At 55.9% G+C, this 19,536-nt stretch overlaps 2 protein-coding genes across 2 annotated transcripts in view; both read right to left on the reverse strand.

The window, feature by feature from the left end:
- The window catches only part of TRPV4 (transient receptor potential cation channel subfamily V member 4), a 33,948-nt gene extending 31,455 nt beyond the window's left edge, over positions 1-2,493 (reverse strand). The window contains exons 1-2 of the mRNA XM_034638664.1: positions 2,006-2,493; positions 1,482-1,652 (exon numbers count right to left, since the gene is read on the reverse strand). Coding sequence (XP_034494555.1) covers positions 1,482-1,652; positions 2,006-2,088 — 254 coding nt within the window. The 5' untranslated portion in view covers positions 2,089-2,493. The remainder of the gene's footprint in view (positions 1-1,481; positions 1,653-2,005) is intronic.
- Positions 2,494-13,162: 10,669 nt separating this feature from the next.
- The window catches only part of GLTP (glycolipid transfer protein), a 20,755-nt gene continuing 14,381 nt past the window's right edge, over positions 13,163-19,536 (reverse strand). The window contains exons 3-5 of the mRNA XM_034637896.1: positions 19,147-19,305; positions 16,017-16,167; positions 13,163-14,333 (exon numbers count right to left, since the gene is read on the reverse strand). Of these exons, the coding sequence (XP_034493787.1) occupies positions 14,151-14,333; positions 16,017-16,167; positions 19,147-19,305 (493 nt within the window). The 3' untranslated portion in view covers positions 13,163-14,150. The remainder of the gene's footprint in view (positions 14,334-16,016; positions 16,168-19,146; positions 19,306-19,536) is intronic.

Genomic DNA, 19,536 nt, shown 5'->3' on the forward strand with positions numbered 1-19,536 from the left:
TTCTTCTCTCTCTCTACACTGCAGTCTCTTCCCCACGACTCTGGGTCAGGACAAATGGGGACAGGTCACCTTGGAAGTTAAATCCATCCACGATGGATTTTGGAATTAAGCAAACGGAGTTCAGATCCCAGTTCCACCCCTCCCCCACTAAAAGGCCCTGGGCAAGCAACTTCACTACCCAGACCCCCATTCCTCCCCCTCAAAAATGGGTACGATAGTTTTGTATCCAAATGTACTGAGACTGCTTGGCTCAGGGCCTATGCATAGGAAGGGCTCAGTAAACGCTCAGTAAACGCTCACTACCGTCATGAGGACTACAAATGCAGCCCAGGCTTGATTAAAGCCAGGCAGAACCTTGTACCGTGTTCAGAGCGGCAGCTGCAGGGCCCGGGGTCGTAAGTATCTCAAGAGATCTGAATTAGGGACACCTGGGTGGCTCAGTCGTTAAGTGTCTGCCTTCAGCTCAGGTCATGATCCCAGCGTTCTGGGATCAAGCCCCGCATCGGGCTCCCTGCTAGGTGGGAAGCCTGCTTCTCCCTCTCCCATTCCCACTGCTTGTGTTCCCTCTCTCGCTGCCTCTCTGTTAAATAAATAAATAAAATCTTTAAAAAAAAGAGAGAGAGATCTGAATTAATCTTTAACAGGTGAATTCCACTCCAAATGGGTGATGTGGAGCATTCCAGGGGGCCCGCTGGCATGCAATGTTCCCTTGGCTCCCCAGATCTGGTGTGTGACAAGAAGTGGAGCCAGTGATTTAGGGAGGGGCCTGGAGTGTCTTTCCCAGAGTCAAATGGAGGAAACTGAGGCAGACAGCAGGTCAGGGGCCTGTGATGGGTCGAGATGCCCACTCCCCCTTCCACCAAGGGACAGATGAAGGGGCTCAAAGGACTCGGGCCCTCTCAAAAGGATGTGTTCAGACCCTCCACTGTGCAGCAGAGATCTACGGAGCACCTGCCCCGTGCCAGGCAGAGTGAGGCCAATTCTTGCATGATTCTCTCCCTCCTACGTCTCCTGCCAGCTGTCCCTCTCCAGTCCCCAACCTGGGCCTCACATCTCCTGCATGGATGACTTCCATAGCCCGGGGACAAGCCTCCCTGCCTGGCCCCCACTCTGCAGCCAGAGGGACTCTTCCAGACCACACATCCGGCATGTCCCTCCCAGCCTGGACTTCAGGGCTTCTGGGTCTGACCTAGCCCCAGCCTGCCTGATCCCTTGCCCTTCCCGTCCACGTCACACATTCCAGACCAACAGATCCATGTCTTGGCTCTACAAAGTCTAGTTTTACCTACCTGGCAACAGTGCCCTTCCCTTTACCTGAATGCCCTTTCCCCTACGTCTGCCTTTACTCTTCAAGGTGTGGCTCAACCCCCACCTTGATCAAGCCCTCCCTGATCCCTTCCCGGACTGCTGTCCCAGCCCACAGCATTCTCTGGGGGCTCCCATCCATTCAACACCACACATTTGCCAAGCATCTACCATACCTGCTCACCTTGCCGGGTGCCCACAGGTCAGGCGTGGGTGCCGCCCGCCTGGAGGCCACAGCCGGCATGGGGGGCAATCCCAGTGTTGGGGAGGCGGCTGTTGGGGGCAGAGCCGTCGGGCTAGAGTCTGGCTGGGCTCCGAGGCTGTCACAGGGGGCTTTCCGGGAGGGTCTGCTGGACACAGGAGGAAGTGGCTGAGGCCCCACTCCCACCAGGTGAGGCGGCAGGGGCCCCCCATGACCCCTCCCCAGCAGTAAAGCTCTGGATTTCTCCCAGGGAGCCCCAGGCACTTTCTCAGAAGCTCTCACCCTCACCCCCTTGCCCTCAGGCACCCTTCCCTACACCTGGGAAGGCTCCATGCCAAAGAACCCCACCTCCGTCTTACAAACCAGACTGGCCCAGGAGCGCCATCTGCCAGTTTTAGGAGCCCCTCCCCCTCCAATTCACCAACAAAAGTGGGAAAGAGGGGTCTCCGCTGTTATTCAAACAGAATGAACTAGAGAAATGAGAGAATGACCAATTACCTTTTTTCCGCCTCTTCCATTAAGAAGGTCCTCGGGCCACGACCACCAGCACAGGCACGATGGTGCTGATCGAGCTGGGCCATCTGGCCTCGCCACAGCCCTGGGGTGGCCCTCAGTCCACCCTCATTTCAGGGACTAACCCAAAGTCATTCAGCAGTGGGGGCAGGAGGAACAGGGGCCCACACAGGCCCCGCGGCTAACCCCACAGATGACCCGGGCCTGACCCTCTTCTTTGACCTCTCCAAAGAGGCCATCTTCACCTTCCTCACTGGTGGTCATGGAGTCACCCCTTATCCTTCCCCCCCAGATAAAGTGGCAAAGCTTAAATCCTCCAGTGGTTCTCAGCACCCCCAGAACAAAGCTCACACATGACTTTGCACATTCCCAGCCCCAGCAGAGGCCCAATTCAGAGGCTGAGCCAGAGCACCCCCTCCCCTGTAACTTCCAGGGTACCCCCTCGGCACCAGGCAGGGAGGATTCTGGAGCCTGATAGCCCCGGGTTTAAATTCCACTTGGCTAAATCCCCGACCTGAGCCTCAGCTTTCTCATCTGCAAAATGGGAAAGTCAGAGGGAGGGCTGGGCTGGGGCTGGGCCAGGCAGGGGTGGTAGGGAGCTCCATGGGCATGTCTGTGGTTGGCATCTCCAGGCAAGTGGGGAGTGTGGGAGGTCTCTCTTTGTCCTCCCGGACCTCCCTGGAGTCTAGAAGCAGAGCTGGAAGTTAAAGATTGTCCTGCCTCTTGGAGGAAGAGCCAGCTCTGGGCCTACCTAACTAAGGCTAACTAAGAAGTGGCCTTAGAAGTTGAAGACTTCCAATTCCCTCCTCCTTGCTTCTTGGTAGAGGACAAACCTCAGGGTCCTCTGTTCCCCCATCCCTGCCCCCCCAAAATGGGGCTACCCCCAAGGTGGACTGCAGGGTCTCCTAGCTTTTGGTTCCTGCGCTTGGATCTCGAGGACCCCGAGACCTCCCTCCCGCAGACTTGCGACCCCAAGGCCCACGACGGCGCCCATTTCACAGGTGATAAAATTGAAGCCCAGAGCGGGAGTTGGGGGGGTGGCCGGCTCCAGGGCACCCGGCGGGGTGGCGGGAGCTGGCGGGACCCTGCGCCTCCCTCCCGCGCCCCGGGCCGGGACTTCGGTGCCTCCGAGACGTCCCCAGGGGCGCGAGGGGACCTCAGCTGGGCCGGCCCCCCCGGGATCCCTGCCCCGAGGGCCCAGGCCCCACTCACCTCCAGGACCGCGCGGCGCTTCCTGAATCCCGGCCGCCCGGCGCCCGTCCGCCCCGCGCGACTCTCCTCCCCCCGGCTCAGGTTCCAGCGCCGCGCGCCGCCCCCGGCTGCCCCCGCCCCGCCGATCGCCGCCTCTGCAGGGGCAGGGGTGGGGGCGGGCTCGGGCCCCCTCCCGGGAAGCGGGGCGCTTCCCGGAGTGGGCTCTGGTTGGAATCCTGAGATCCCTCCGGGGCTCCTGATCCCGCCACCCTGGAGCTGCCTCTCCTCTGGTATCGGGCGACTGGCCGTCCCCCGGGGCATTTGCTCCTTCATTCATTCAGCACAGTTCACGGGGATGCGGCCGCCGGGGGCCCCCGCCCTTAGGTAGCTCCACGTCCTGCGGGGGAGGCACTGGGGTAGACACAGAGCCTGCTGTCTGGGGCTAAATAAACGTGAGCTCCCTTTCTTCACCTCTTTACCAGCGCTTAGCACGCAGCCGGGCACCTCGTAGGTGATCAGGTGTGGTTTTTTATTGGATGGTGAAGGTGAGTCTCTACATACTGCCTGGCCTTTTACTCCAGCCACTTGAATGCCTCCACGGGTCGGGCAGCTCACGGGACGGGGGGGGACTGGTTGGAAGCCTAGTGGGCCTGAGCTCCAGAGCCAGGCTCCCCGAGCCCAAGCTGTGGCTCTGGGACTCATCCCCTGAGCAGCCAGTCTCTCCACCTCTGAGCCTCAGTGTCCCCACCGCAGAGTGGGGGAGTAGCTATGTCCCCACCCCACAGTCCTGGTGGAAATGCTGGCAGCACCAGGTCTCTGCAGGGCACCAGGAACGTTTTGAGCCCTTTTATCATTATTGTTTTTTATTAAATTGAGCTGACTTCCCCAAGACAGTGGGGTAGGTCCTTCCCCAACCCCCAGCCTCAGGCTGCAAATAGAAACTGCTCCCATGAGGTGTTGGTTCGGCAGCTAGGAAGTGGAATTTTGAAATTGCTGGAAAGAGAGAGAGAATCCAAACAGAAGTGATGTGTCCAAACTGCAGTGCAAAACATTTACCAAAAAAACCCCAAAAACCTTATTAACTCACTGAGCACAGTGGGGAAGGATTGTCGAGTAAACCTGCCTCCGGACTGGGCTGTGAGGGAGGGATTGCCATGCCCACTTGCCAGATGGGAATCTGAGACTTGGAAGGGAGTGCGGCCACTCCGAAAGCTGCTCCCTCCATAACGGGGTGGGGAGCAGCTTTTCCCTCTGGGTCTCCAGGATCTTAGAGCAAACAATCAGCTATCTGGCTCCCGTGAGGAATGTAAACAGAGGAGGGTCCCCGCATGCCTCCCTGACAGAAAGCATCTCTCTGCTGGGGCTAGACCCAGCTGGGAAGTGTAGGGGGCAGCAGGCAGAGTGAATCTAGGGCCCATTCCTGCAGAGCCCCTCCCCCCTCCACCCCCAAGGAGAGGAAAAGGACAAGGATGATCCTGGCTACCAGGAACTGATGGAGACGACTGCAGGAGATGGGGCCAGGGCTGGTACCTGCTCTTCTCCAAAGTCGAAGTGGGGGGGAGGGAAGCGGGGGAAGAGGCATGAGCCATCAGCACCTGCGGCGCTAGCCCAGCTCCCTCCTGACCCTCACTTCACAGACTGGGCAACTGAGGCCCCATGCAAGGAAGTGACTCCTTGGGGCCAGAAGGCTGGATCTTGGCCGCTGGCTGATTCAATAGGAGTCGTGAGCAAGAGCCTCCCCCATGCCAGTGCCTGTGCCCTCATCTGGAAAGTACTACTGGTTTCCATGAGGCAAGGGACCCTGTCCCGTCTTGCTCACAGCTGCAGGCAATAGGTTCTTTAAAAGTACTGGAGGAGGGGCGCCTGGGTGGCACAGCGGTTAAGCGTCTGCCTTCGGCTCAGGGCCTGGCTCAGGGCGTGATCCCGGCGTTATGGGATCGAGCCCCACATCAGGCTCTTCTGCTATGAGCCTGCTTCTTCCTCTCCCACTCCCCCTGCTTGTGTTCCCTCTCTCGCTGGCTGTCTCTATCTCTGTCAAATAAATAAATAAAATCTTTAAAAAAATAAAAAAAATAAAAAAATAAAAGTACTGGAGGAGACAGAGGGAGGGGTAGGGATGGGGAGTTAGTGTATGCTGGGGACAGAGCTGAAAAGAGTTCTGCAGGTGGACGGTGGTGATGTTTGCACGACAGCCACAGCGCTAACCCTAACGCACTTCATGCCCCTGACCGTGCACTTCAAAGTGACTTCACATGGTGAATTTTGTTACTTGCCTTTTACCACAATAAAAAAGCTACGGGGGAGGGGGGGATAAATACTGGTTGATTGAGACCATGAAGGTCTGCCTTGCAGGGAAGGGGTGAGTAGGAAGAGCAAGCGAGGTGCCCAGGAGGATTTACTGAACGTGAACAAGGGCCACAGCAAAGATGTGACTGTCGTTATTTCACTGTTCTTGTCACTGGTGAAGCTCTTTGGCCTCTGTCCTGGAAGGACAAGAGACTCTTAACGGACAGAAGGAGCTTCTCCTCTTAAGGAAGGAACAAAATGGCAAGGCCTTTAGCACAGGCAGAATCCTGTGGAGGCTACAACCCGGCCCAGCCCTTTGGCCCACGTGGCTTCCGGAGCGCCCCAGTGGGGCTCAGCCACCACTGTGAAGGGAGGTCCTGGGCTGCACCGAGGGTCCACACTTAGCAAGCACATACTGTATGGCCGACCCAGTGCCAGGCACTAGGGAGAGATCCGTGGGCCAGATGGGTCAGCCCCTGAGGGACTTTATTATAGCTGATGCACCTCCCCCAACCCCTGGGGAGGGGGCCCATTGTGCACCTCACTTAACAGGTGGCATAACTCTGATGAGGCCACCAATCTGGTTCATCTCCCGACAGCCTGGAAGGGAAGGATTCTTTTTTTTTTTTTTAAGATTTTATTTATTTATTTGACAGAGAGAGCCAGTGAGAGAGGGAACGCAAGCAGGGGGAGTGGGAGAGGAAGAAGCAGGCCCGCAGCAGAGGAGCCCGATGTGGGGCTCGATCCCATAACGCCGGGATCACGCCCTGAGCCGAAGGCAGACGCTTAACCGCTGTGCCACCCAGATGCCCCGGAAGGGAAGGATTCTTATACCATTTTCTGGGAAAGAACACAGAGAGGCCACTCGCCCGAGATCCCACGGCCGGTAGGATTTGCACCCCAGCCCGACAGACTGTCGTCAGTTTAGCACAGCCGGTAAGGACATGGTCTCAAAAAGACAGACAATAGTAAGTGTCAGCAAGGTTGTAGAGGAACGGGCATCTTCCGACGCTGCTGGTGGAAAGTAAAATGGTGCAGCCGCCTTGGAAAACAGTCTGGCAGATCCCCAAGATGTTAAATCTAGAGTTACCATATAAGCCAGCAATTGCACTCCTAGGGATAAAGCCAAGAGAAAGGAAAACATACGGCCACACCAAAACTCGAACACGAATGTTCATAGCAGCAGTATTCGTAAGAGCCCAAAACAGAAACAACTCAGGTGGCGCGTGGATGAATAAAATGTGGTATATCTATACAATGGAATATTATCCAACAACAGGAGGAGTGACGTATCGACACCTGGCTGCACCATGGATGAACCTGGAAAAAGTGATGCTGATGAAAAAGTCGGACAGACATCAGAGGCCACGTGTTGTGAGATCGCATTTGTACGAAATGTCCGGGAGAGGCAAATCTACAGAGACAGAGAAGGTAGATGCATGGTTGCCAGGGGCTGGGGAGAGGCGAGGCTTGGAGGCTGTGACCTAAAGCACGATGACAACGTTCTCAAGTTGATGGGTGACGGAAGCACTGTGACATAGTCAAAGCCCCTGAATAGTGCATCTTAAACAGCTGAACTGCACGGTATGTGAAATCTATCTCAATAAAGCTGTTATAAAACATTTTTTTTTTAAAGAACGTGGTCTGGGGGTGCCTGCGTGGCTCAGTCGTTAAGCGTCTGCCTTCAGCTCGGGTCATGATCCCAGGGTCCTGGGATTGAGCCCCGCATCGGGCTCCCTGCTCAGCGGGGAGTCTGCTTCTCCCTCTCCCTCTGCTCTCTCTCTCTAGTAAAATAAATTTGTAAAAAAATCTTAAAAATAAAAAATAAAAAGAATGTGGTCCCTGGGGGATCTAGGTGTGGCTCTCCCGTCTTAGCTGTGTGACCTCAGGCAGAGGACCCTGCTTCTGAGCCTCACTGTTTCCTCTGTAAAATGGGGACAGTAACCGCTCCTGCCTCGCAGAGCTGGGAGGATTCAACCTGGTAGCGCTCTGCAGGGCAGGGCAGGGACTTGGTAGCTGTTCAGGAACTCGTCCCCAGAGGTCCCCACGCTTCCCCCACCTCGACCAACTAAACATCCCCTGCCCTGCGCTCCGACATTCACCCAACGTCCCCCGTTACTGTAACATCTTCCTTGTGATTCCTCCGGTCATCTTGGTAGGTTGGCACTGCTCTTCCCATTTTACGGACGACAACTAGGGAGCCCAGGAGAGAGCCGGGCTCTCTCCCAGGCAGAAACTTCTTTCCTCTCCCTGCACACCCTGTGCTGCTCTGGCCCCATCCAATTAAATTCCCTCTTTCTCTTCACAGGCGGTGCCTTCGCCCGGCTGGTGGCCTCACAGCTCCAGAGCCTGGCTGAGGCCAAGGGCTGGGGGGCTCCCTGGGGGCCTGGTGTGGTTCTCCAAGTACAGACGCAGCCCAAACGACCACGAGGCGCGGCTGGATTCCTGCTGACCCGGGCCCTCAGCCCCTCTCCTCCACACAGCCTCAAGCGGGGGAGTCTTCTCCAGCCCCTTTTGCAGCTGGATCAACTGAGGCTCCGAACGGTGAAACCCTTGGCCCAAGGGCCATGCCAGCGATGCGGTTAGGATTGGAACCTGGCACCATCTGAATTCAGAGGACACCCTCCAGCCCCTAGCAGCCCCTCCAGCAACCACCTGGCCCTAAACCCGTGTGCCTCAGTTCCCTCACCCCGCACATGGAAGTCTGCTCACTCCCGCCTGGATGAGACTGGGGAGTGTGGGGCTGTCGAGGTGAGAAGTTCTGGCTGGCCTTTCCGCTCTTTCACCGGTGAGTGCGCGGTGTGGACCGACTCAAGAAGAACAGACAGAAGAAATAATTGGGGAAAGTTGCTGAGGAAGGGCCGCGGCTAGCATGTAGGCATTTAAGCAGCCCTCCCTGTGTGCCAGATACTGGATTTCTCCCAGCTACAGGACAGGAAGAGCGCCCAGAGAGGTGAAGCAACCTGCCCAAGGTCACAGAGCCAGGAGGGCGCTGTGTCTGAGAATCTTTTCTGGAAGCCTGCCCCATGAAATCACATCCCCCCCCACATTTACCAAGAAGCCACCGAGACAGGATACAAGCGGCTGGAGACAAATCAGCTGGTTTGTCCATCTCAGTACTGCTTATGGCTGTGGCCCAGAGACTGGAGGACCCTGCCAGACACCTTCAATGAGGCTCTTCTGGAATTCTCCCTGGGGCAGAAACCTGAGAGCAGGTGGGAAGGAAGCCCTTCCCTTCAGATGACCGTTGCCATGGGCACAGCCACCCTCCTGTGGGTGTGGTTGGGGCACAGCTGCCCACTGATATTTCAAAGATGGCCTTCCTCTGAAGCTGTGGAGTGGGGGGAGGGAGTACGTAGGTCTTGAGCCAGCCGGCTCTGGGTAATTCAGAGCTTCCCAACTGGGGTCCCTGGGTAGGATGCTGGGGGTCCGTGGAGGTCCCTGTAGTGATGAGTGAAATCGTCACAGTGAACTCGCACTTTCTGGAGAGAGGCCTGAGGCTTTCACGAAGGCCTGGAACCCTCCCTCACTCACACATAGCTGTGATGAGTGCCCCATTTTCCCAGCCAGAAAGAGGCACAGATCGGGGGAGGGAGATAGCTGCTTTTCTGAGTCCAGGAAAAGGACCCTTGAAAATCCTGGCAAAGAGCTCTGTAAACTGTGAATTGGCTTTGTCACTCTCTACTTGCAGAGGCTTATGACTTCCCTGGCTCATAGAACAAAAACCAAAGTCACATTGGCTCTATCCCTCACTGTCCTTCCACCTTCATCTCCAGGCTCAGCCACTTCGGCCTCAGTCTAGCTTTAGAACATGCTGCTTTCTCTCCTGCCTCAGGGCCTTTGCACTAGCCCTAGCCAGCCTCTTTTCAAGGCCTGCTATTTCTCCCCCTTCAGATCTCAGCTCAGCCTCTTTTCAAGGCCTGCTATTTCTCCCCCTTCAGATCTCAGCTCAAATGGCACCTCCTCAGAGAACCCCTCCCTGGCCTCCACCATCTACGTCTCCTCCAGTGGTCCATGAGCCCCTTGGAGGGTAGGGCTTTATCTCTCTTGTCCCCGCAGGACGTCCTGAGCCTAGCTCAGGGCCTTGCGCATAGTAGGTTCTCAGAAAACAGCAGTGGAATGACTTGCCTTCCAGACAGTCCTCTCTGGGCTAGATCAACGGCTGTCTCAGGGTGAATCATCATCATAGCTGTCCTTTGTCAAGCACCCTACACATGCCAGGCCCTGTGCTGAGTACTTTGCACATGTCACCCCCTAGACGTCACAAGGAGGGACCGATGTCCCCACGTGAGGGTGTTGACGTCACTGGAATTATGAATACACACCAGGGGCTCCTTACCATGACATGAGGTGTCTGATGTAGATTGAAAGAGCGGGAAGTCTCCTGATTTTATCGATGAGCAAACTGAAGCCCAGAGGGGAGAAGGAACTTGCCCAAAGTCCCACAGCAGATCAGCGCGGAGTGAGAAAAGCAGCCAGAAGCACGATGTTTTCTGGGGTTCTCCTGCTGATGTGTTGGCATGGGCCCTGCTGTGTCCTTAAGAACCAGGAGGAAGTGAACACGCTGAGGTCTAAGGGCGTGAGGGGCCAGGATGCCCCTTCAGGAGCCCCTGGTTTGCACTCATAAGGCAATTATGTTCAAATCCTGGGATGCTATAGCGTCGTAATAAATAAATTACTAAAGGCCCTTTATTGAACCTGTCAGCCACTTTACACACATGATTTTATGGGCTCCAGCTAGGTAGAGGTGACCCTGTGCCATTTTACAGATGCAGAAACTGAGGCTCAGAGCGGTGAGCTGGCTCCCCTGCGTCGCGCAGCTACGCAGTTCTAGAACCGGGACTTGAACCCCAAATGCGTTGGGTGGCGGTGGTGATGGTGCTACAGGTAGTGGCCACAGCAGTCAAAGCAACAGGTTAAACCTCTGACACAGAGGCTGCCCCGAAGTCAGAACCCCAAAGCACAGGCTTGAGAGGCCTCCCTAAGTGTTCAAATGGGGCTCCTCATGTGGCCCTCTGAAGCCACCCGGATCACAGGTAGTGGGGCGCGGGCCTGAGACGGGGAGGGCCAGGCGCCGACTGGCGGGGATTCCCCGCGGTTCCGCGTTGGCGGCTCAGGGCGCACAGCGCCACCTACCGGGCCCCGAGGGAGCCGCAGGCGGTCAGCGCGCAGGCGCGGGGCGCTGGGGGGTGCGGCGCCAAGAGGAGCCGGTGTCAACCCGGGGAGCTTTTCCACGAACCCACCAAAAGCAAGGAAGGGAATAGCCCTCTCTTCTACAAAGCTCCGTAAATGATAAGTGGGCCAACATCGGACGATTATACAGCCCAGCGCCCCACGAAGCCGTTTCATTGACTCTTGGTGAGCTGGGAACTATTCTATCCCCATTGTACGGATCAGGAGACTGAGGCTCAGAGAGGTTTGTCCGTGGCAACTCAGATACAACAGAGCCAGGACTCCAATGCTCAGTCACATCCTTATACACACCCCGCTGCGTAAATATATGTAACACTTAGACAGCTTTCCATGCTTCTATACTTCTAATTGCCTTACAAATAGTAGCATTTAATTTAAACCTCACAACCTGTGAGGTAGGGATTAGCAGGACCCCTGTGGTACAGAAACGGAAACTGAGGCTCTTTAAGGGAGAAATGAGTTTCTGTTCCTTGTCTATGAGAGATGTATCATGACGGGTTTGAAATATTTTATCATGGGCTTGAACTATTGTTCGGTGAGGTTTAATGGAATGAACCCGATAGGCGAATAAACGGGTTAAACTGTGTCAAACTTTTGGGCTCATTCGGGCTTCCGTGCACTGTCGGGTTAACCTGGGTCAGATGAGCGACTCCCCACGGTGGGACTGTTCTGGCAGTAAGATGTGCTGGAAGGCAGGCTCACTCTCAGCTGGCACAGAAGTGGCCACGGTCCAGGGGAGATATGAAGTTGGATGTGAAACCGCGGTGCCCCCCGGGCCTGGCCAAGTCCTTTTGCCCTGTTCCCAGGGACTCTGTTTCCTCATCTGACAAATGGGGCTGCTGATGCCCGCAGCTCAGGGGGTTGTGAGATGGTATCTGTAAATCACTTGTACAGGGCCAGGTATACAGCCGGTGCTCAATGTGTGCTCCTTCCTCTCTGCCCCGGGGCAGAAATCAGTCCCACTTTGACAAAAATGAAATGGGGGGACAGAGCAGCATTGCTGGCTTTGTCTCTGGGCACCCAAAGCGCTCCCAGGGGCCCAGCAGATACGAGGAGTGAAGGAGGCTGGCCTTCCACAAAGACATTGCCTTCCTGGTCCCATTGTGCAATTTGGAGACATGAAGAAAGACTATTTATTTATTTATTTATTTATTTATTTATTTATTAAGATTTTATTTATTTGTCAGAGAGACAGAGAGCACGCACCAGCAGGGGGAGCGGCAGGCAGAGGGAGAAGCAGGCTCCCCACTGAGCTGGGAGCCCGATGCGGAACTCGATCCCAGGATCCTGGGATCATGACCTGAGCCGAAGGCAGACGCTTAACCGACTGAACCACCCAGGAGTCCCTCTTTTTCATTTATTTTCTTTTCTTTTTTTTTTTTAAGTAATCTCTACCCCCAACGTGGGGCTGGAACTCACAAGCCCCAGATCAAGAGCCGCATTCTCTATCGATGAAGCCAGCCAGGAGCCCCAAGAAAGACTGTTTTTCAAAGGAAGATGCAGAATTCTTTTTACGCGTTGGCAGAGTTTTGTGTTTCTAGGAAACCCGAAGTGACAAAAGGCCTCAAAAGCAGTTACAGCTTAGAAAGGTCAGTAGCATTCCTAGACCAGCAACAGTGGGAAATATAATGAAATCAGAGGCAGTAAAAAACTTGGTTCAGGTGTCCATCCCTTGGTCATGCCAGAGGCAGCCTTCCAAACCAGCCACCTGACTGGATTGAGCAGGAGACTCTGGAAGACGTTCCATCATTTTCAGGGTTGTGTTCAAATCCCTTCGTAGCATGATTATGTGCACACGTGAGCACGTGCCCATTCGCATGCACACACACACCTGTCAGGCCACCAGGTCTCTGCCTACACCTTGCAGCTTGCCCTGCCCCTCCTCCTCTGCCAGGCTCTTCCCCACCCTGCTCCTTCCACGGAGGCTCAGGGCCAGCTGTGGCTCCCTCAGAAGCATCCCAGGATGTGGCCCCTCATCTGTGACCCAGGCACCCTCTGGGCACTGACGACTCTATGTCATCACTGTTGATTTACTGGCTCATCTTGCCCCCTAGACTATCAACTCTGTAGAAGCAGGAATGAAGTAAGATAAAGATTCTCTCTCCATTTAATGCTGGTATCAGAAGAACCATCGGCCTATGAGAAAGTGCAAATAACCCCACAGGTTAGGGAGGCAATGGGGATTGCTGGGGACTGAGGCAAAGTGGAGAATACATTTGTCCACTTGTCCCATCCAGCCAAGGGAGCGGTTATTTCTCAGTGCTTGCCATGCAGTCCGATTTTTTTCGAAAGCAGCTAGAAATCAAGGTTTGTGTGTGAAATCTGCCCCATTTCTCAATGTGGCCACCACTTCTATTTTTATAAACCATGGAGGCCAGAAGACAAGTCCCTGGCTGGTCCCCAGTTGTAACCTCTGTTCCAGAGTGGGGGAGAAAAAAAAAAAAAGAATCATGAGCCAAAACAGCACACCAATGTGATTCCAAAATAGAGATTTATTTATTAAGGATCATTTAGTTTCTTGCATAAAAATCACCAATTGTTCCTCATTGGGTTTTGAACACACATCAGTTCTTTTGGGGTTGCTTTGTTTACCCCAACACTTTAAAAAATACAGCTCTTTTTTAGCGCCAGGAAGGACAGTTAAGGCAGTGAGGCGTTTTCTTGGGTCTCAGCAGATGGAGGGTCCACCCTCTCCCCCTTGAGAGAATACACATGGTAGGTAGTTTCTTAGGTTGGAAAAGCTGTCCCTGAAGAAAATAACTATGCAGAAGAATGCAAATATAGTCATCTGTGGTCACTTATTTGTGCCTGATAGCTTTAAAATAACCACCCCCCCTTGGCCATCAAAGGCTTGCTGGTTGGTTTCGGCTATAAAAACATCGTCTGGCAAAAGACAGTAAGAAAGAGCAGGATCTATAATGACAGTGTTGTGAGGTCGGGCTGTGCAAACCACATGAGAAGACACACCAGTTTGCTCTAGAAAAAAAAAAAAAGCCCACCACAGGGGCCCTGTATAATTTCAAATCAAACTCTTCATGGTCCTTAAAATACCCAAAACATCATTCAGCCAGATCCTAAGGACACGAGCTTCTTTTTCAGATGAGGTGTATGACACACAGCTCCCCCCAGAGTTATGCTCCGCATGGGGAAAAACCAGAAAAAAAAGGAGGGGGGGAACCCTTCAGACTTGATTAGAAACATTAATTGATTTTTACCACACTGAAATGGAGGGATTAAAGTCAGTCTGTGCTGTTGTGAAATTCAAAGGGGATTTGGAAGTAGGATTGTTATTTATTGCTCCATTAGGATAAACCCCCCAAAATGACTTTTAAAAAACACCAGGGCTGGCTGTCCCCTGCGGGCCCCCGCCGGCCTCCAGGCGGCTCTGGACGCGGCCTGCCAGCCTGATTCACAGTGATTCGGGTTCGCCTGGTGCTGCGAGCGGCCCTCCCGGGCGTGCCTACACCTTGTAGTTGAGCTCGGCGTTCATCTTGGTGTACATCTCATAGATGACGTCGATGGTGGCCGTGTAGTTGACCAGGAAGAGGCGGACCTTCTCCAGGCACTCCTCCTCCGTCACGTTCTGCCCCTTGGAGAGTGCTTTCAGGAAGTCGGACTTGTAGGGTGCCGCGTACAGCGCTGCCTTGAGATGGGCAACAAGGGGGGCAGGCGGCATGGTTAGGGGACCGGTAGGGCCACCAAGCGGGGCCGCTGGGCCGGGGATGGTGGGGTTCTGGGAAGGGACGTCCCCAAGGTCCGCGCTACTTGTGGCATCGGAAGGGAAAGGAAGAGGGAGATGTGTGTGCCCTTCTACCCCGTGAGGGACAGCAGGACAGACACGAGCTTTGGGGACCGACAGACCTGAGTTCAAATTCCAGCTTGTGCCGCCAACTAGCTGTGAGCCTCGAGCAAGTTACTTAGCCTCTCTGAGCCTCAGTTTCCTCATCTGTAAAATGGGGATGATGATGGCACCCACCGAATCAGGCTGCACGGTACCAGGCACAGGTCCCAGCGCCAAGGAGCCTCTGGCCTCTGGGTTCCCTGCTCTGGACAAGGCCAACCCGGAGAAGGCGGACTGGTAATATGGACTGTGGCCTTTCTTGTCCTTCAGGGGGCGACGCTTCCCTAACTTTCAGGGCTTCCCTGATCCATGAAAAGTACTGAGAAGCAGAAACGCACAGAAAATTCCAGAACCGGAAAGAAAAGGGTGCAACTGGATGAGAAGCTTAGGCCAAGTCTAACAGGGTGAGGCGGCTATAAATAGTACCACCATGATGAACGCCAACAGCAAGACTTCTAGTAATGGAGCGTAAACCATGCACCAAGCACTTCGTGCACACTGACTTGTTCAGCCTTCACTATGACCCTTGGAGATGGGGCCTAGTCTATACCCATTTGAAAGAGGAGGATGCGAAGGCTCAGGGAGGCAGAATCCCAGACTCCCTCTTACTGTGTGATCTGGAGCAAGACAGTTAACCTCTCTGAGCACCAGTTCCTCATCTGTGAAATGGGGGTGAGGACGCACCCACTCCACGGCGCATTTGTAAAGAGCACAAGCCGTGGGCAGCCCGCCTTGGGCCAGGTGCGCAGGACACACCGCTATCACTCCGGTGCCACTTGTGAGCGGCACACAGGGAGGGCAGGGCTTCATGGCACCCACCTGGGATGGCCCTGCCCCAGCGCTGCCAGACAGCACAGCCCAGAGGCGACCCAGCTCTTCCTGCCAACACCCAGACAGGCTCCCGTCCCAGCCTATGCCCTGCGGGAAAGAGGCCAGACTGCCAGAACCCGGTTCTCAGGGGGACGAGGATGGGCTGCAGGCGAGATGGTGGGCCAGGACCGGCTGGGCAAGGTGAGCGGGCCGAGAGATGCAGGGTGGCCGCAACAGTGCAGAGGGCACCCCAAAGGGCCTCTTCATCGCCAGAGTGGGCCTCTCAGCCTGGCGACCCTGGGAGGCCCATTTCCAGAAACTCTGGGGAGCGTCATCCCAACATAAGCCACCCAGACGCCTGCGGACCAGTGTCGCTTCAGCAGATGCCCCAGGGGGTGCAGGAGCCTTTCCTCTCTAACCTGCCCAGGGTGAGGATCTGGGCAGAATTCAAAGCGGCAAAACAGGCCTCCGGCCAGCAAGAACCCCCCACCAGGCTTTCTCCCACGGCCGCCCAATCAGGCCTCACGAGACACTCGACAGAAACCCCACGGGCATCCACAGTAACACCACTGCGGCCAGAGACGCAGCTGCGCAAGCGCACTGGACAGGGCCCCTCAGGGCGCCGGCCCCTCCCCACAGAGGCACAGAGCGCTCCTGGACCCCGGGCCGGCTCACCTGGAAGATCTTCTGCACAATCCAGCCGTGGTACTTCTTGAGCGCCATCTCGTAGGCCTTGGTGGCGTTGACGCGGATGAGGTTGGGGTGATTCTCGTCCCGCTCCCCGTCGCAGAGGCTCTGGAGGAAGACCTGGATGAAGCGGAGGCCTCTGCAGCGCAGGAGAAAGACGGCTCTTCAGGACCGCGCATACTCCCGCCTGCAGCCCGCCAGCGCGCGCCTGCGCAAGCCACTCCCGCACGCACTCGGACGGGCGCCTGCTGCGCGCCACGTCTGCGTACACGCGCACGGTGGCGGTCACGCCTCCGGTGTTATCCTGAACCTGGTTTATGTGGAATGTGACCCCCATGCCTCAGTGCAGCCTCTCCCCGGCGACTGGCTGACCGCAGTCCCTGTGGGGCTGTAAGGTCTCCGGGGGCTAGGTCTGGGCCCGCCTTGCCCACTTCCGTGGCCGTGTGGCCTCCCCTGGGCTGGCACGTGGCAGGCGGCCATCAGCGCTTGAAGACTGAAGACACAGCGCTGGCCCTTGGGGCTCATGGGGCCACGGACTCTGGACCCACTAGGCACGCTGACGAGCCTGGCCCTGTGCCCAGGCTCCCCACCCCCACCACGGCCCCAAGCCACTGTCTGCACCCTCCAGCGGCCACTTGGGCCCTTCCTCCAGGGACGGGACAATGCTTTAAGAGCCTGGAGAGGGCCATGGGGTACAGCAGGGTGACTACGGCAAAGATGGGTACCTGCTAGTCCCTTAATGCACAACATTTCATCTCCTGCTCCTTCAGCCCCATAATCCGCCCATTTCACAGAGGAGAACATTGAGCGCCCCGAGAGCCTTGGGCAAAGGCCAGGATGCAAACCCAGCTGTCTCATCCCAGCTGGACTCCTTCCTTCTCTGTCCCTCACTGTCCCCCCAGAGTCCCTGGATGAGCTGCTCTGCTCCTTCCCTGCAGGGAGGTAGGGATCACATTGGAGGGCTCTCATGGGCAGGAACACTGGGACTAAGGCATCTTTTAACTTTATCACCTAGGAGGTAAAGGGAAGTCCTCTGTGCCTGGATAGAACCCTTAACCATCAGGGATCCGCCTGGGCTGCAGAACTGAGCCTAGGGGACAATCCTAGCCCTGCTCTGGGTCAGTCACCTCTCGAGCCCCTGCCTCCCCCCAGCCCTAATGACCACCCCTCTACCCAGCAGCTGGGATGAAGCACCATCTAACCCTGCTGCTGACCAGCTTCATGGCCCTCANCTCTCGAGCCCCTGCCTCCCTCCAGCCCTAATGACCACCCCTCTACCCAGCAGCTGGGATGAAGCACCATCTGACCCTGCTGCTGACCAGCTTCATGGCCCTCAGTGGCTCCCCAGCCCCCTGACCATGCTGGGACTCATCCTTGTCCAATCCCACCTGGTCCCTCCCTGCTCCTGCCTCAAATCCAGAGCCTGTTGGACCAGACCCTCCCAGAGCAGCAGACACACCGGGCCTCTCCTGCCCTCCCACCTCTCAAAGGCCTCGTCCTCCTGCCACCCACCCGCTCAGTCCCAGAGACTCTGCTTGGCACCCCTCCTCCAGGAAGCCCTCCCTGACCTGTCTCTGCTTCAGGCTCTGCTATCCTGCTGTCAGGGTCCATCCACCAGCCTGATGCCCGGGCCAGGCTGTGATACCACAGTGGGGCCCTGCCTCATTTAATGTGGCATACCACACACCCCCGCACACCCCACACACAGCAGGTGCTTATTATGTGCTCAGCCTGTTGGCATCTCCTTCACCTGCCCTCCCAGTCACCTGACTCTGTCCACGTCTGCCCTGAACACGAACAATCTAACTGAGCTGAACATCACCATCTGCCTTTCTCCTCCTCAGGACCCCACAGAGCATGCTGATGGGTAGACCCAGGGTAGTTCTCATCCAGGCCTGGGAGTCTCTTGTTGACAGACCAAAGAAGGCAGCTCAGTGGGGGCAAGTCCTGCAACATGTTGTGAGGGTGCTAATCCTAGCCCACCTACTCCCTGACNAGAGCATGCTGATGGGTAGACCCAGGGTAGTTCTCATCCAGGCCTGGGAGTCTCTTGTTGACAGACCAAAGAGGGCAGCTCAGTGGGGGCAAGTCCTGCAACATGTTGTGAGGGTGCTAATCCTAGCCCACCTACTCCCCTGATGCCCACTAGGCTGCACCCTCCAGGGACCTGACTCCCCCTGTTCCATTTCACCAAAGAAGTGCGTGGTGGGGAGAGGAGACAGGGGAGGAGCACCCTTCCTGACAACTGACTCCAGGCTCAAGAGTAGGCAATGCTGGGAACATCTGTGGGGCTGAAAGTGCGTCCCTGGCTTCCTAGCGGTTGCCAGTGTTGTTCCCATAGCTAAAGGAGAATTCTGTAGCTGGTCTCAGAGAGCAGTGTGAGTGCAGCAAGCAAGCTGCTTGGCTTCTCTGAGCCTTGGTGGCCTTATCTGTAAGATGGGAACAACTGTATCTGGCTTCAAGTATTTGCTGGAAGGACAATATATATAGTGATTATGAGCATTATCAAGTCTGGGGTAAGATCGTCTGGGTTTAAATCCCTCATCTGGATACCCTGTCCCCAGCCCAGGGGACAAATCTGTGCAAATAAGAGTTTCTTCTACTCAAGACACTATATTTCTGTCAAGTAGCTTTCATAATATATGAATCTACCCTGTGCATGATGTAACCAGCCCCGGATAGGATGCCTTTGTGCAGTGCACAACCTGCACAACTGTGCTTGGCCACTGAGTCCCAGCTCTGACCTTGTGACCTGGGCCCATGATTTGGCCTCCAGAACCCCCCCAGTGGCCTCCCTCTGTGAGATGGGGATAATCACCACACCTAACTCCCAGCACATGAAATACGATCAGGTGCAGGAAATGTTTAACATAACGCCCAGAGTATGCACTCACTTGCTAAGTCTCTGATGGGGCTGGAACAGGGAGCATCACCATCGGGTGGGCCTTGGCCCTTTGGGCGCTTTTCCTCAGCTACTAACTAGCATCACATAAGGGAGCCTATGTGAAAGAAATGGAGGTGACCTCACAGGGCAATAGTAGGGCCAGACGTCCCTCTTCTGCAGAGCAGGGCCCCCGGGCTGCACAGCCACACACACCCTGCCGCCCAAGCCTGTCACCTTTTCAGCCACATCAGTGCCAGCGTGGCTCCCACTTTGGGCCACTCGGCTCCATACATTTCCTTCTCCACCTCCAGGATGTTCTGCAGGGTCCGGAACTTGGCCGGGTTGGTGTCGTACACAGCCTTGATTTTCTGAAATGGAGCACATGGGGTTTCCCCCTGGGAAAAGCTGTCCTCACTGATGGCCAGCCCACGTGCTCACTGGGGGAGCACCCCTTTCCTTCCCACCAGCACCAGGCCCGGCAGCAGGGCTGGTAACGGTAACTGCCCTGGCTGGTCACGCTTACTGAGTACCACCCATGAGCCGAGAGGGGCCAAGTGCTTTATGGGGGCCGCTTTATTTGGTCCCCACAGCGATCCCGATGTTGCTCTGTCATTATCCCAGTTC

Source organism: Ailuropoda melanoleuca, chromosome 12 (genome assembly GCF_002007445.2).
Source record: "Ailuropoda melanoleuca isolate Jingjing chromosome 12, ASM200744v2, whole genome shotgun sequence".
In the NCBI taxonomy this organism is placed as follows: domain Eukaryota; kingdom Metazoa; phylum Chordata; class Mammalia; order Carnivora; family Ursidae; genus Ailuropoda; species Ailuropoda melanoleuca.